Below are 18,384 nucleotides of genomic sequence, written 5' to 3'. Positions count from 1 at the left end.
GCTTTCCCTTGTCACTGTCAATCGCAGGTCTTCACGGCACACCAGGATTTTAATTTGGATGAAATCAATAAAAGTCCTTAACAATAAGGTTTTATATGCAGCTAAGCCAAAGTAATTTCACAAATCAATAAACTGAGAAAAAAATACAACATTGTTTAATTTATTGTCAAAAATGTAGCTGTTATAAAATCAATGTCATCAGACTTCAAAATGGCAAATGCAGAGTAAACATACATGGATCTTTCATTTATTTCTCAACTGCTTGTGGAGCGGAGTTAACGTGACCTACTCTGATCTGTATTAACAAACACTGAGCTGCAGCCTGAAAAGGAACAAACTGCGAGCAACGTAAAACAAAAAAAAAAAGAAAAAAGAAAGAAAGAATAGAAAAGAAAACTGACATTCAAATTTCCCAGTTCCTGGTTATGTGAAAACACAACAGAAAGCTCTAGGTCTATGCTATAAACAGCAACTGTCCAGTTAGCTAATCCCCCTTTCCACTTCCTTACTCCCATTAATATAGACACAAATACACAGTGATGAAGTCTGCACTCTACAGTTGCCAGTGGTTATGTAACAGCTGGTATGTGCAGTGTGCGTATAAGCAAAAGTGTGCATCGTCTCGCTTCTATGCAGCCTCTGACCACAGACGCTCAACCTTTAGCTGTTCGTGACCCAGAGAGATAGCGCCAATATACCAGTTTCTCACTGTAATATGAGTCTATATGAGGTAATATGGTGAGGCCAGCTGCTCCAGGCATGACCAAGATGAAGACCCATGAACAATTCATGTGTTATTGAAGTGTCTAAAATGGATTTATATTGCCATATGGGGATTTTTCAGTAAAAGCATTAAAAGAGAACCTTCTGCCTTTAATCACATTATTTTTAACAACTTTTAGAAATGTCACATCCCATTTCCTTATTTTGTATTAATCCTGTTCACAACTGCCCAAACTGACATGCATGGCACAACTTCACAGCAGTTACCAGAGGCCACTTCAATGCAGTGCCAGATTAACAAATTGAAAATATGGCAGAGGACACAAAAACTAAATATCAGCATTCAGGCCTGCAGTGCAGTTACACAGAGCCAGAGTGGTTACTGACGGCAGACAGGACAGGCAGAACGAAAGACGGAGAGGGACACGTGTGGTTAGAGATGGAGCGCACATTGCTGCTTTCTGATAAACCAAGTAGAAAGACGCCCCTTTCGGAGCCAATGAGGGGAAAGCTGCACTTCCTGTGTTTGTGCATCTCGCAAACTTCCTGCGAGCTCCTGCTCTAGATTCCCAAGCCTGCTGGTGGAGAGATAAAACAATGAGGAGGAAAGGAGTGCACGTTATAGCACAGGGTGGGGCATGGAGGGAGATCAAGAACTAACACACAGAGACACACTCAGATACAGCTGGCACGTGGTCATATGCAAACATACAGGTGTACACAAGGACACGCACTTCCAGGTTTTGTGTACACACACACACACAAAGAAAGAGAGAGAGCATAGACAGCTTCCAAAATGTCAAGTAAAACATCATAAAAGACAAAGACAGGAAAAATTAAATATAAAAACATCTTAAGCACACCAGGACATAAAACGTGAATCAGGATGAGTAACAAAGAACCAAACTTCACAAAGACGGAAAAAAAAGAGCCAAAGGCATGAATATTTTCTCAACTTTAATCACCAACAGCTACAACCTTAACAGTGATTAAGAGAAATGTCCCATCTGAGTGTACTTCTCCACCCCCCCCCCAAACTCTCTGGCCCTGAACTCACCAGAATGAATCAAACCCGCTAGCCCACTGTTCCTCTCTGAGAGGAAACGGATGTGGAGAATGTCTCACTCGCTTTCGCTCTCACATGAAACAAACATGCAAACTGACACAACATGCAAAGGATGAGGACAAGAACAGCTTACACTGCAGATATCCAGCACACCAAAGCTCGGAAACACACCCTCATCTGGAGCCACAGATATGACATTTACTTTATATATCTATAGTTCCTGACAAATCCAGCTAATGAGGACACACTGACTTAATATTGAATGTGGTCCAAAGAATTGAGTGATTAAAGGGGCAATGCACTTATCTTGGCTTGGGCTTTGAGACTATAACAGAAGCTTTCGTTATTAACTGCAGCATGTGGAAAAGTATGAACAACGTTTTTAGAGCTTGATACTTACTGAGGAGTAAAATCAAATCAACTCCACCATTGCCACATAGATTTTCTTATTTTATGTGTTCTCAAATTAGACATGCAGTACTACATTTCATAAAGAGCTGGTTTTATCAAATGTGGAATTTTTATTGAGAAATAACCAAAATTTTACATCCAAAAGAGGTTTAATCTATTCTTACCAAACAGTGCCAAAAGATAAATTTGCTCTGTATTCTTGCATCACCTTTCCTCCCGTTATTTTCATTTTAGAAATATTGCTTTAGGAATTTAAAATAGATAGAAAAATAAAGCCTAACTTAGCAGTGGAGTCAAAATGAGATACAGGTAGAGTGGATACACCCTGGTCCATCCAGAGCAATGGAAAGACCAGGGGAAAAAAAAAAAACAAAAAAAAAAACAAAACAAGAAAACAATGCAAGTAAAAGACAGAAGGTCAGGAGTTGCCCTTTCCTTCACAGATCTCCTCCCTCCATCGCTCTTTATGTAGGTTAATCGCTTCCATCTCACCTCCTGGAGCTGACCAGCTCACTTAGCCTCATTTAACCAGCTAATGGCCAGTAATAAATCAGCTCCACGCCACTCTCATCTCTCTAATCTGTGGCCTCATAAATGACTGAGGCAGCTACTATAGGTAGAAAATCGCAGGTAGGACATGAGCCAGACAGGAAGGGAGGGAAAAAAACAATTAGATACAACTGTGAGGATGACAATAGAAAGAGGGAGGCGGAACAGAGTTAGACTCCAAATTTTAAGTTTCCTGGCTGGAGCTGATGACCTTTCATCACAGATCTTTGTCCAAATTCTTTTTCTTGTCCTTTGACACATCTTGTATTTTTCCATTTGGAAGCATGTCCACATCAAAACTGAGTCTTTGTACTGTGGCTGATAGCAAAATGCAGATTTGCTGGAACTAAATAAAGTCATTGAATAAACAACTATAAATATAGTTCTGATGAAATATTAAGAAAACAAGCTTGCATATCTGACATCTGTGCATCAACACTTCAACAAAACTGGCTTTACTGACTCCACTCTGTTTGCACTCATTCTAGTGAGGTTTGATGTATAACCGATTTTAACTGGCCAACTTTAATCATTTCAATATTTCAATGTATTTAGCTTACCTAGTTAATTTCCTTAACTTGCAAAATAATGAATTAAACAACTACTGACCTTATCAATAACCAGTAACATTTTCATTGCTTTTTAATCGGACAATGTAAACACAGGAAGCTGCAGTGTGTCTCTCATAATGTATCTTGTAATAAGTGACACATTTCAATGAAACTTTCATATTAACAGGATTAGTTAGATATGAGGAGGAGAAGGCCTTCCTTCCTCCATCTTCTCAGATTAAACTGTGGCAAAGTGAACAGCTGGCTTCGCTCCCATACTCAGACTCAAAGTTCACAGCCAGTCTGTAGCACAGCGAGCTTATAACATAGCTCTGAGTGCTACCAGGCTGTCGGTTCAGCAATGGCCACAAGTCACAGCACTCAGCTCTGAGACCACCTGTGATTAAAAAGGCTTTTAGAAAGGTTACGTTTAGCGGGACCATGGCTGGACACACACAGAGGCTTGTGTTTTACATCATGCTAGAAAGCTGTGAACGCAGGACCTTGAGTGCGTTACACCAAATACGTTGTGCATGACTGTGTGTATTGGAAGGTGACCACAGAGCGAGCACGTTCCCTGTGTGTCCCTCTCTAAACCCTCAGTCAGTCAAACTTATTCACATTCCCACATGCATGTACGCACGCACACACACACTCCTCCTCAAGAGGATATAAGAGGCTGTATAAGCGTCAAACACTCTGTTGTGTGTCTTGTGTTCACCCTTGAGCTTTTCTGGCTGAGTCCTGGGAGGCTCGGTCAGCAGCTCCCTTACAGTGACCCTAACCCAGGAGCGGAAATCAGGCAACCCCAGAGCACCGGCTCCCTTTCTGTTGTTTCCATTTGCTTTCACTCCAAGGTGAAGTCTTCCCGAAAAAATCATCTCTCCTCCTCCACATCCTTTTTTAGATGTGAAGCACCACACAGAACTGGATTTAGCATGCTCACAAACTGGTATGCTTGTGTTTAGCAGGCTGGAGATCATCAAGAGGAGGCCTGCATTAGATCTGCAGAAGCACGTTGATGTTGAAGCCAGGTAGGGAACGAGAAGGCTAATACAATTTTAACAGATTTAATGAAAATAATCATCAGCAGTTGTAGGAGGGGCACTTTTCAGGGCCTCTGAGATAAACTCCCACGTGAAAGCTGTGATTTCCAATTATTAAAAAGAAGCCTGGGGACATGGCATTAATAAAATCACATCTGCAACTGAAACTGCTGCTGCTTATTTTCCTTGTGAAGAGGTGGCAGACGGTTGAAACCGATTCTGCTGGGCGCAGATCGGGTTGCTTTTAAATCAATTACACTGCAAGTCCTAGTTTTCAGATCATCCTACATCAGAGCTACACCCTTTGCCCCTCCCTCTATCTTTGTCCACACACTGTCCACCCCCCTCTCCCCCACTTGTATGTCATGGTGGCAGGAAGCTGAGAAGATGTACAAGCCATATGAACAGATCAGAGCCATATGGTGGGTTGTCAGCAGAGACATATGAAACATATGGCTGATGGTGTTGGCCTGTCAAATATTAAGGCTGTTCTATCACTCCCTCTAACCTTGCTGACTGCCACATTGATGTTTAATTTCTTGCACAAGCCACATCCACATGTGCCATATTAGTGTTAAGCCACTTACGCTCATGCAAAAACATATAAATGACCAAAGGCAGAACCAGTGAAGGGAAATCAGATTACAGTATTTTTAAATGCACAATGACAATGCCTGAGCTTTGCAATTTTGAAATGTGTTGTAGAAAAAGCACAGATTCAAACTGGCCTCTGGACCTATCTGTTTGCATCATTCAGAACAAAGTATTAAAACCCGCTTCACCACCAGTATTGTGTTAGAAAACTCAGCGACATCGCACTGCTTGTGCGATGTAACTGAGGGCCATTTTTCATCTTTGTGTTTTGTTTTTTTTATTTCGTTTCCTGGCACTTGCACTGTGCTGAAAGATCCTTCTGGCACCGGGCCCTCCCTGCTGATACTAAAGGAGAATGATAACTGTTATGCTTACTGGTTTACGTTCATGACCCAGAACTGAGATCACCTCTACGTCCAAATTGTTCAATCACAAATATCAGCTAAATTGCAGAAATCTGAGGAAATGTGGCAACTGCATTAAACAGATATCATCACAAGAATGAGCCACAAAATGAGAAAGACAAATGTTGAGAATGAGCCACACAATGCACCCTGTTAACATCAGAGCTTAAAAAAAAAAAAAGCTTATCATGAGCTCTATTCCAGTTCTGAGTAAAGTGAAGGAAACTCTTCACTGATTAAGTCTTTAAACACCAAAAGGCTAAAAGGGGTAAACAAGTCACTCAGGATGCCCATCACCCATGACATCAATTTCTACTTCCTGTCGAGAGCTGCTAAACAGAACTTTCACAAGAGGGAACAAAAGGGCAGCAGAGCTCACTCCCTTCTCAAAATATAGTGAGATGTCCTCATATTCACATGCTGGTTATGAGACTCTTTTCTTCTCTATTTTTTCCTATTTGTTGTTCTTATGTGTGTTCTGAACATGGATTCCTGCAGCGCCTATATCCCACTTAGAGAGGGTATCCACGACATCTGATCCAGGCACATGCTCATAAGAAACACACCATTGTGCATACCTGCACATATTATTAACAGCCATGGGGACATGGTTGGTTACTGATTAAAGTGGGATGAAGAAAATAGCGGGATGCTGAGAAAAGAGGAAAATTTAAGAGGAAACGATGAGATGGAGGAGCAGCGGAGCCTGAAGCGCTGAGATGAATGTGCTTCTCAGAGGCGTGCGTGCATGTACTCGCCTTCCTTTGCCTGATGCAACGCAGAGATCTCTAATCCAATTACAGTCCAGACCAGCCTAGCGGCCTAGCTTCAGCCACCAAGGACAAACCTAGCTTGCCTATACCAATGCTATCAGCCCACCAGCTCTGCACAGATTTAGCAGCACACCACTCAGCTGGAGCCTCACCTGAGGGTGCTGTTCATGTCTTAGTGGGAATATAAATAAAAAATCACCCAGTTTTAAAAGCTTCCTCCTCCAACACAATTTAAGGTATCTTATCGTAGAGATCGGATGAGAGAAAATACTCTAATCTTTGTTTTAAGATTTTGGGAATAAAGAGTCTTGAGATGGTATTGAATGCATTTTTAAGTCTTTTTATGTTGGCTCTTTAGTTTCTGGCGTGCACACAGCAGAAAAGACCATCTTTCCTACTGTCACCAGCGGCCCGGGCCCCTGCTGGTAAATCTCCCTCTCTGTCCTCTATTGCAGACCTCTGCTGTTTCTAATCTATCTCTGTGACCCACGTAGCCGCTCCCCATTTATCTCCATATCTCACCTATTGCCTCAGTGCCACTATCCGTTTCCCTCCTTCCCTACCCCTTTAGTCAGTTTCTATACTCTCCTCCTCCTCCTTTTCAGCATCCCCCTCCTACTCTTTCCCCTCTCTTTCCTCCTTCTCAATTTGCTCTGATCCAGTATCCCACCTTCACATTGTTTTTTCTCTACACATCACATCTCAGCTGTTCTGTTACACAGCGTGAGTCAAGTAGCTTTTGTTGCTGGTCCATTTGGTTTAAAAGATAATGGGACAACTTAAAAACTTCTGAACACATTTCAATAAAGAACAAAGAAAAGATGGAAGTCATGAATCCGGAGACATTAAATTTCATGAACTATATTGCAATTCAGTCACTCACACTAAGAAGGCAAAGTTGTTTCAATGACCATCAAACCTCAGGCCTATGATAGTCTGACAATCACCAGCTGGATCCACTTTGCATTGAGCTGGAAGAAATTTAAAGTTGGACATTTAACAGCTTGTATCTGCTTGTTCCACTTTATGACACAGTAGCATTGTGAGGCTTGTTTACTCATAAAGAATTATATGTATCTCTTTTGATACTGTGCCAATTCATTTATTGATTACATTCCCTGTAACAAGGTGCAACAAAAGGCCACTATATTAAAAACAGATAACTGGTTTTAATGTTGTGGCAGATTGATTTAAAAATGACAAAAAGTAGAATTCTGTATCATCAGTAATGCGACGCAACTGTTAAATAAAAAAAAAAGCAGCTGTACAGTAACTATGGTTAGTAATAAAAGAAACCCTGTTCATAATTTAGGAAATACAAGTGGAACCTTTATGTCTTAAACAGCCAAATTCTGCTGCGACTCTAGCCAGCAGCAGCCACTGACTGTGACACTCTGACAAAACAGTAGCTGCTCCCAGTCCTGTGGCAGCCAGCCCCCCTTCTGGAGGAGGTGATGAAGTCCTCGGACTGTGTGGCAATGTTATTCTGAAATTAAACAACGTGTCCTGTTTAGAGCTAAAAGAAGCAGCTGATTAGTCGTGACTGTTCCTGCCTCCCCGCTCTCTATCCGATGGCAATGCCAGTTGTGTGTACTGGGCAGGGCTGTCCAAAGCGTTACGAAAGAGTAAACACAGTCACAGCATGGTGCCACTCTCCTGCCACACACTGACACTCCAGGCCACGCAAGAAGAATCACAATAAGCAGAGTACTAGCAAAGCGAAATGAGTGTGAAGATCAGTATATTTCCAAATATATGATCATGTTATATATATAAAATATATCTCAGGTCTACTCTGCATCTCTGCAGTTACTGTATCAAATTCATCAAAGACTGTGGCTAAATGTCAGCAATGTTTGCAGTCAACACTTTGAAATTCAGCCAACATGAGCTTTTGAACTAGTCAAGACCCATCTGAGTGGGTGGAGAGGCTTCACAAGCACAGCCAGCTCCAGGTATTAAGCTGGGTTGCATTTGCAGTTTCCTGATCCATCAGTGTTAGGTTGCACCGCACTAACAAAGCATGTTCTGTCATCAGGCTTTTGAAACCTCATCTTCACTCCAACATGCCGGGGGACACAAAAACACGACATCTAGGGAGAGTTGTGTTGAGGCCAATGCATTACAGAGTCGTTGATCCATATGGATTCCTCTCATCTCTACTTGTGCGTATTCAGAGAAAGGCAAGCAGCTGAGTCGTTTTGGTATCATGTTAATTTCTGGCCTTTTCCTGTCCCTGCCTCGGAGAATGGAAAGGGAGAACAAGGAAGTAGAGAAGCAATATGCGGGTGTGTTTCTGTACTTGTGTTTTTGCCTTTTGAGGGACCAAATAGTTTCATTTAATGGATTCTTTATATCTCCCTCAATGTCCATTGATCCACTAAAGCACCTGATACAGTATTGTGAAAAAATCTCACTGCAACACACCACAGTTTTGTCGTGGGACAATAGTCATTCTTTATACAGCGCTGTGCAGAGATTCTTGTCATGGTTGTTACCAGATCAACTGCTTCCTTGAGGCATCATCCTTCTGAGGTTTTTTTGTCTTTGTATGAAGATTTTACTGAGTGGCGACAACCTGGTCTTTCGCTCTTGACTCTTTTGTGCTGCTGGAACAGTTGAGTTGTTGGCTGCTGTTGCCCCAAAGTAATGATGCAGCTTGATGAACAGCAAGTACTGCCAAAAGTCAAAGAAGGGGCCTGATGTCAGAGAGGGTAGCTGAGGACTTGTTTGTTTGGTCTCTGCCCCTCCGGCTCTGTTTTGCTTCCCACTGTTTTCCTTCCTCTGTCCCTCACCCACAGGCCAGCACACAGGAGCAGCATGACAGAGCTTGTACAATATTAGTCAGCATATATGCTATCATCCTACAGGTTCAGATCCTCATGTACAGCTAACACTAGCTCTGGTCTCTCAGCAAGGGCTGAAGCTGCCCTGGGCCTGTCCAATGCTGCCTTGCTCTTTGCAGCTCAGCAGTCCAACTGAGCCATCAGCGAAGCACGCAAACGTCTGTGCACATCAACACCCTGAAGGAGAAGGAAGAGGGAGAGGGAGAAGGAGGCAGGGAGAGATTTAAAACTAGAGGAAGATGAGATAGTGAGAGAGAGTAACAAAGTGAGTCAGGGAGTGAAAGATGGGGTTGAGTTGGAGGGTTTGAAGTGCCCTTTCTGGGAGTAAACACCCCAACCGGTCCTCTTATCATCCAGCCAGCCCCTCAGCACAGCAGCACGTCAGCACGTCATGGTAGAATAGCCTGCAGCCTGCTGCCGAGCCTCGAGGCCAGATCCATCAAAGCAGGGTGGAGTTAATCTTAGCTCCAACTGCAAACTGAGGCACGTAAACCAACGACAAGGAAAATATTCAGCTGTGCACTTGGTTGCAATCCATTAAAAATATTATTATTATTATTATGTATGCAACTAATTAGAGTCTACTATTAGTTCAACACCTACTGAGAGTTTAAAAACCTGAGAAATCGTAGAAACATTACCAGCTTTGTGTTATCAAACCGGACTACGCAACAATTTACAAAGATTCATCTAATAATATGGGCAATAAGATTGTAAAAAGCACATATTTTGGAAATGAGGTAACAGTTTTTAAATGTTCACATTTTACATTTGGTTTATTGTCTTTTTTATTGTTATTATATGAGGCAAAGACAGGGAAAAAACCCAGCTTGATGGATTCATAAATCATATCAATTTCCTAACAGATTAATCAAATGAGCTCTAGAGTGAAAAAGAAATATTCTTTGATAGGCTCCACTGAGGACAAATGCTCAAGCTCATGGCCAGTTGGATTCCAGTTTAATAAAGTCTTGACACGCAAGTCTTCAACTGACTGAAGGACTGGAAACTTAAAACTGCTTATGAATAAGTTATGAACTTAACATCATCAGTCAAAGGATGTCACTTTTGCAAAAAGAAAAAAAAAAAAAAAAAAAGATGTGGATGTTCTTGGGGACGGGTGCTGTGCCGAGTCAATGTGTGTGGAGAAACTGGGCCAACTGCCACTCACGACACGTTACTGTCTCGAAAAGGTTTTTCTGGCTTTAAAGGCTCTAAAAAATCTTGGCTTTGATTGTAGTGGGTGTGTAGTTGTGAACCACCTTTAGAGCTCAATGCAATAAATTGATTGAACATATAGAAAGCCCAAAAAGAGGACCTATTTGCTGTCACACTAGCAAGTTAACAGTTCTTTCCCAGGAGACACTGAGACCTTTTGGTGAGCTGACGGCTACATCGCCCTCAGGTCAGCGCTGATAAACAAGCACCATAGAAGGAAACAGAGGACTGCAAAGATAGACATAAAGACAGAAAAGTGAGACTACACCCTTGTCTAGGCCAAGCCACGCTGTGACAGCGCTGGTTAGTCAACTTCTTGAGCAGGTGACTGCCTTGAGATGTCTGCTCATCTGTCACAGCCTATTATCAGCCCTTCATCTGCGCTGCGAGCAGAGGAAGCAGCCACCTGAGCCGAGGCTGTGCATAGTACTGTGTGTATATGTATGTATGTGCATGTGTGTGTCGATGGAAATAACTCACTGGGGTTGTGTAAGGGCAGCGTTGCACTGCACAAAATCCCAGCCAGGGATTGGGAGCATGTACATACATGCACACGCACAAACCAAATGCATAAGAGGGAGGAGACTCACCCACTCATAGTGAAACTACAATCAACAGCCAAAAGGACGCCACAAACTCTCTCATAGAGTTCAGATCAGATCAATTGATAATGGAAATAAGGCAATGGGAGATTTGAAAAACCAATCTAGTGATATTTTTGGATGCATTGTTACTAACCAAGTAATTTCCTTTGAATCTTCTTTTGCAGGGAGCAAACAGGCACCAGCCAACGGTTCTCCTTTTTCACAGCTGGGGTTCAAGTATATTGTGAGTGCCAGCAAAAAAAAAAAAAAAGAAAAAAATCAGCTGTTCAGATGACACCAAGCAGAGTTTCACTGCCAGTCCAGAAGAAAACCCTGCACTATAGTTGCTGAATCAATTGTAAATTGATCCAAAATCCAGTACACAGCAACAAAATTGAAACTGGGCCATTAGGGGTTTACATCTGGAGCACTTTCTGTATCACAGAGCTCTGAGATTGTCCCTGTTAAGATGGAAATCATATATTTTCTTCCCAAGATGTAACTTTTTAATTATTTGATTACTCCACTGAAAAGTTTCATGCCCATATAAAGGTTACAACAACCAGTCACCTCACATGGAAAAGATTTAACAGCACTCCACCTCGCTACTCTAAGAATACGATCACATACAGAAGGAGAAAAAGATATCAGGCAATTCTGGGCCCATAAGTGGTGAAACTGAGAGTTTGTCTCTATGAATCCCTGAGGGGCTTCATACGTGCTTTTGAGCTTCCAGAATCCAGAATTATACTATACTCACATTTACATGACAGCTTGAGAAACCTGACACAAACAAAGTTGTGGGCCACCAAATGTTTGAGAAAATGCCCCACAGACAATGTGAGAACAATCATGCCCGTGAAAAGCTCCTGGAGGACGTATGCCACAGTGCTGAGACAGAAGATTCAAACAGACAGATGTCTCTCTCTGAAGGGGAACTTCAGCCTATAAGTGGTTGTCGTGAATTCCCCTTCTTTATTTTCCATCAGACCCATCAGCTCACACTATCGATTTTTCATTTTTCACTAGTGCAGCAAATTAATCTAATCTAACTCATAGACTGAACCAACGTCACCATCAACATGGATAAAACACCTACATTTCAGCACCAATGCTTTAACAGTGCTTTGTTGATACTTAAAAACACTCTTTTTTCATTAAGAGACAAACTTGATATCATAAAATTCAGTAAATCCTGTCAAAATTAATAGATGACTGGATTATCATTTTAAAAATGGATTAATGGTCATTTTTCAAGCAGTGCGTCCAACATTTGCTGGTTCGAGCTTCCTGAAGTTTGTGTAATAAAGTCTGGACAGTAAAATAAGCCCTGTGGGAAACTAATGTGCTTTTTTACTCACCACATTTAGACATTTCATACTAAATGGCGAAAATAACCAACAGATGTCGTGATGATGAAAACAGCAGCCTGTGTATTAGTCACATCATTAACTTCAGCACTAAAATCAGGGAATATTTGGTCAAGGGCAGTAAACAAAACTGTAAATGTGACCACAATTTAAAGCAATCTTTCGATTTTGCATGGTTACAATTCACTTTCCTAAAGACACATTTCACTTGGAACACAAATAGCAAATGTAACAAGACAACAACCATTAAACATCAAAATTGTCATCCACAAAATGAAAGGATACAACAAGCAGCCCCCTCATTAATGGACTCTTTCATAGCATTACTTGCATTACTTCAAGCATGCAGCATAATGATATGCTCTCTAGATAGCGTTAAGTCACAGGTGATACAGCGCAAGCTAAGTGTACATTAAATCTGACTCTGGCTCAGGTTGGGCCTAAAACAGCACTCCACTTAGCAATGTAGTTTCCATTCTCTCGCTCTTTGCTCAGCATTACCAATCCATCACTCAAAAGCAAAGGGATTAAACATCTGTCAAAGCCTGCTCATTTCACCCAGCAGGAAGAGACGCATTTAGGCGTTGTGCATCTCCCTGGTGATTTAGCGTCCTGTCTGACTCAGAGTCCGGACAGATGAGGTCATCCAGCTCTGAAAAACAAAAAACACAAAAAACAACTGCTCTCCATTCAAACTAAAGACGCAGAGAGACGGACTTCATGTATTACACTGACACAATTTGGTGTATGTAAGCAAGCACACGGGTGAATCATGCTAAGACCAAGAGGTGCTTGCAGTGGCCTCCTGCAGAAACAACAGAACTGATGCCTATTCTTGTGAAAAAGCTCTCCTTATCATCTGTCCATCGTTAGTAGGCCGTCATAGGCTTTTTATCTGCCCCAGACCTGCAGGTGTGAGCTTCATCCTTCTTATAAACTAGACCACTCCCCTCCTCACCACCTGACACAATTTTTTCCTCTTTCTCTCTGATCAACTGTTCCATCATCCACATATCCCTTCCCTCCCTTTTCCATCCACTGGTCAATGCTGTGTTCCATCCTTCATCCATTTAGAGTCCTCCTCTTTCATTCACCACAATTCATCATATCGATGCATTTTTCCCCCAAATCAGCTTTCACCACGCCACCTCTCTTTCTTCCATAGCATGTGAGCCCTCTTCTCTCCTCTTTTGCTCCCTCTGTCCATCCGTCCATCCTGGCTGTGTTGTCCTTCACCCTGGGTCTGTATTCAGAGTGATTACACGCTTGGTTAACTCATTCATGGCTTCCACTCTGTCAGTGACGCAAGCTGAAGGCATGCCTGCTTGCTCGTATGAATTCAGCTCACATACCCACATCACCCATATATACACATTAGACTCTTTTAACATGCAGACATGCACAAACTGTCAACACACACAAATGCCATCAGTGGGTGTACAGCATTACAGTTTAATAGCCCTGACATGACAGTAATAACATGCTCTTTTGTCGCTTCATAAAAAAATAAATAAAAAAAATTGGCAAATTTTCAAACATGGAGAAAGTGATTTAGTACTAACTATATTTAGAAACAAGCTTAATAATCCAGGCTGTTAGCAATCACAGCCAGGCAGTGACCTTCTCTTTTACTCAGACATGGTTCTTCACTTTCCTCTCGCACCAGGACATAACTGGGTGTTGCTCTGGAACTCGTAACAGATCACTGAGCAAACCAGTTTTAGTTTGACAGCACCAACTGTCAGGGCACAGAAATTATTATGATTTCATGTCAGTGACTCAGAGAAAATGGAAAATGGGGTTATGTTCTATTGATCGCATTTAAAACTGAGAAAACTGACGCAACTTGAGACGAGTCAATGCAAGAACCAGGAAAACAAGAATCAGCAGGAGAGGAAAAATACATGACAAAATGATAAACTTCCAAGAAAGCACTCATAGACCAACGACCGCCACCAAACTGCAGCTTTCCCTTAGTTTCATCAAAGAAAATAATGAGGGAAAGGTGTATTTTGTAAGAGCAATAGAAAATCTATGAGGTTTCAGATCAGCAAGAAGTAAGAAAGTAAGAAAGTGTGGAACCATGCACTGGAAGATTATTAATGCCATGCTGCTCACCAACTATGAAGTAGGACGGGTCAGGGTTTTTTTTTAACCGATAATAAGATGCTGCTTTCTAAAGCAAAAACAAACAGAACTTTCCTGGTGTTTGTACAGCAGTATTTCCAATACCCTGCTAATATAGACTGGCCAGAGGGAGCAAAAACAGAGCCTCCCTGGCAGAGATAACATTTAGTCAACAGTGGCGGCAGCTGGCCCTTCAGCTGGTTGGGGGTAACCGAAGGGCTGCTTTACTATCTCTCAACTAAAAATGTCAAAATGTGAAGAAACACCCCTGACATCAGGCCTCCGCCCTTCCTCAACCTGATCTGCTCATGCAGCTCTACTTGATAAGTAGTCAAGTTAAAGTAGAGTAACCTCACTGGGACACACCTTGTCAGTACAAACCTTGTCTGATATGTCAAAGGGCCGAAGGTCTATTTGGAGAGATATCTCAAAGCACTATTTCAAAGTATTACCGGATAGAATTAAAGCTCATCTGCGTGCATGAAAACACACCTTACACTGTGACTCCAGTGAGCGCGTTCTTTCCTTAAAAGCAAATATGACACTCGCGCTCATCAGAAAGGCCAACATCTTTGAGTTTGCATAGCAAATACATAAGTAAATGACTGGTTCTGGGCTGGGCCGAGAATGTTTGAGAAGTTTCTCTGTCATGCAGACTGATGTCAAAGCTTCATCCTGAGATGACCCTTTCTAACCTTTACAGCAGGTGTCACACCGAGACATCTATCTCGTCCATTATAGTCCTGAGCTGTGAGCTCATGGCGTGGACAACAGCAAGCTGAAAATAAAGTGACAGCACGGCATCATAAGTGTCATGGTGGATCAGGTGGACGGTGAAATGGACTGCTTTGCATCTTTCAACTCGACAAACACCTGCATGAGGACTGCTGGGGATGTTTGTCCACACACACTCTGCCGGTGACACCCGAGGCTGTGTGTCCCAGCGGGTGGCATGGTAGACGGGTTAGCAGCCCGGTGCACCTTGCACAGGAAATATACAAAAAATAAATAAATAAATAAATAAATAAAAAACGGGCATGGACCCACCGCGTTAGCCGGACTGCTAGCATTAGCCCGTGTGCTGTGTTCGCCATTCCTATTAATAAACTGGGAGATATTCCCACCACTGTCGTTGGCTAGTTAGGCCACACAGGTGCCCCCCCACCCACCCCGTCCAAAATATCCCCCGGCCCCGGAGGAACACCGGCTCGGTTTACCGGTACAGGATCACACCGTTGCCAGGTCAGCTAACGGGCTAGCACCGCAGAGCTAAAGCTAAACTGGCAACATGCTACCCGCTTAGAGGCAGATTAACGCGTCCAAGGTGGAGGGGGGGTTAGAGGAGAGGAGAGGAGAGGAGGGAGGAGGGGGGGGGACGGTGTTCACTGCGATGGTGCACCTGTCTACCGCCGACCCCGGCCGGTGTCAGCCACCGGGGGGTGGACTGGCAGCCAGCATCGGAAAGACTGCGCAGTTTGACCTGTCAGAGGAGAGAAGGAGAGACGGAGAGCCAGCTAGCTCGGCAAGTTAGCGGTCGGTACTCACCCCATCAACCAGTCCATGGTGCTGCTCGGAGCTAGCTTAGCTAACGTTAGCTGGCAGGGGATAAATCCACCAGGAGCCCGGAGGAGAGCCCCCTACTCTATCCAGCCACCACCCTCGCTGCCCTGGCTGGCTGCCTGCCTGCTTGCTTGCTTGCTTGCCCCCCTCCAGGAGTCCCGTCGCCGTCCCCGCCGGGGCCCGCGTCTCTCTCCCAGTCGCTGGATCCCGGGCGGTCGCACGCAAACACCGCTTAAACTTTGAGCGATCGTCCTTGTTTTGATCCCCCGCTAGCTCGGATCCTGTAGCGGCTGGAGCTCCGTCAGATCAGCGCGTTAGCTGGTGGCGAAGGAGCGCAGCATGGAGTGACTTTGAGCCGGAGCGGGGCTCGTCTGTCGGGGTGCCGCCGGTCGACCCGGTAACCTCTGTCATGAAGCCTTGTACGGCCACCGTGCTGTAGCTGACAGCCTGAACCTCCACCGGAGCCGGAGCTGCTGCTGCTGCTGCTGCTGCTGCTCTCCGAGCCAAATCTAAACCGGAGTCCGGAAGTAAACACAGACCCGACCCACTCAGCCTGTCCTGTGCGTAACATGCGTGTCACGCAGGGCTGTGGGCTTGGAAGCAGTGGGAGATGTAGTTAGTAGCTCAGGTGATCGAAATAATAATAATAATAATAATAATAATAATAATAATGTCCGCAACCAAAGCACTTCTGTTCACATGTCACCATGTGTGACTTTTAATACATCAGGTTCTCCTACGTTATATTATAACATTATTCTGGTGCAGCACTGAAGAATGAGATTTTATTCATAGAATAAAAAAACGGTCAGTTATATTACATTTTAGTGAAATCATTAATTAAATACCTTTCATATGAGACAAATCCAAGACGGGAAAAGAAAGACAGAGAGTCGATAACTTTTCGTGAAGGCTCACAAATGAAAACTGCTTTATTTAAAGAAACGATGCAAACATTTAAAAGCCTCTAAAAACGAAATGACTCATTCTGTGAACTTATCATCTTCACATATATAATTATTATATTGATTGTGGTTTCAGCACTGAAAGTTTTGGCCCCGCAGTCCAAAACCCAGAGAGACCTCAAATAATACATTAAGTAAATTTGGGTTATTTGATAAATGGAAAATGTTTTTAGGATTTGTGTCACTAAACGAACAAAGTCATGTCCTGCACTATCTTGCAGAAAATCAGGGTTGAAATTGAGTTTGCGCTGTACAATAGACAGGCCAGCTGGTATCATCCCAACACTGGAGCATTAGATGATGAGAGGTCAATATGAGGGCTACAGTAAATTTATGATCCAGTGCCAACCAGTTAATTTAGCTTTCTGTCATTTCCACCATCCTCACATGGAGCAGAAATAACCCTTCAAACAAAACCGATGAGAAATTTCATTGGTGGCCATAAGTCTCAACAGAGAGGCAGCCGAGTGCGGTGAACCGTCCCTGCGAACAGGCACAGCAGTTAAAGTAATGAACAAGATACCACTGGATGCATTATTCTACGGGGTCAGACATCGTGACCTGTTCTCAGAAATCAACCGTCCTCAAACAGGAGAACCCGTGTTTTGTCTATCTCTTTGTTTTAATGCTTTGCTCTCATTAGTTAACTGGTGACCTGGCTGCCTCCTTCCTCTTCACTGGCCCAGACAAGATGACATTTGAGCAGTTAAGGTAGATTCACGTTTCAGCGAGCCACAATCATGACACCTGATCTGCCATCCTGCTTTTATGCCGCAGAGTAGAAGTTTATCAGCTGATCAAGAGAGGGTTAATCGTTTTTCTGACCCATTTTCGCAGTGAAGAGCTGTTTATGGCACTTATTGAACCGCTTCTCCAAAATTAGGTTTGCTGTGTTGCATCGGTGCCGAGCTCTGTTGGTCAAAGCAAGCAGGACATTGAAATGATCAGTTTAGCTGCCAGTGTTGGTATTTTCTTATATTCTGTTAACAAAGCACTCAGTTCAAAGCATAATAGACAAGTTAACTGATCCTTTTTTTTTTTTGCTTAGAAAACACAACATGTGATTTGGTGACCATGGGCTGGTCTTCATCATTTGCTTTCTTTTTTTTTTTTTTTTTTTTAAGATTTTCTTCTTGGCATAAGACCTGAATCCTATAATTTGCCATGTACCCCGCCATAAGATCAATCCTTAACCACTGACTTTATATAGAGTCAGAAGCTCTTCTTCTTCTTTTTTCCACCCCCTGCTCTCGTTCACCCATTTTCCTCTCTAAGAAATCCATCAATCAGACAGATGCAGTTTGTAAAGATGGCACTAATGTGCATTCTCATGCAAAAATGACACCATCAGAGTAAGACATGTGGACGTCATCAACTCCTAACAGTCCTCCTTTCCTTCCTCATCCTCTGTCTCACCCTCCCTTCGCTTCCTCCCCCCTTTCCTTGCTCCTCTATGATCCACTGTGCACCTCCAGGCTGCTATAAATAACAGAAGCACACAGGCACTGAGAGGGCATTCAGAACAGGAGCCCTGTTAACAGGAGGCAGAGTCACAGGATTGGCTGCTTGATACTCCAGCGCCCCGATGTCCTCCAAT

General features: G+C 43.1%; 1 protein-coding gene across 1 annotated transcript in view; it reads right to left on the bottom strand.

The window, feature by feature from the left end:
* Positions 1–16,312, bottom strand: part of mob2a (MOB kinase activator 2a) — a 55,925-nt gene extending 39,613 nt beyond the window's left edge. Inside the window, exon 1 of the mRNA XM_029523163.1 lies at positions 15,808–16,312. Within this exon, the coding sequence (XP_029379023.1) occupies positions 15,808–15,824 (17 nt within the window). The 5' untranslated portion in view covers positions 15,825–16,312. The remainder of the gene's footprint in view (positions 1–15,807) is intronic.
* Between the last annotated feature and the right edge of the window lie 2,072 nt (positions 16,313–18,384).

Source organism: Echeneis naucrates, chromosome 16 (genome assembly GCF_900963305.1).
Source record: "Echeneis naucrates chromosome 16, fEcheNa1.1, whole genome shotgun sequence".
NCBI lineage: Eukaryota > Metazoa > Chordata > Actinopteri > Carangiformes > Echeneidae > Echeneis > Echeneis naucrates.
This window is presented reverse-complemented; position numbering and strand designations above follow the sequence as displayed.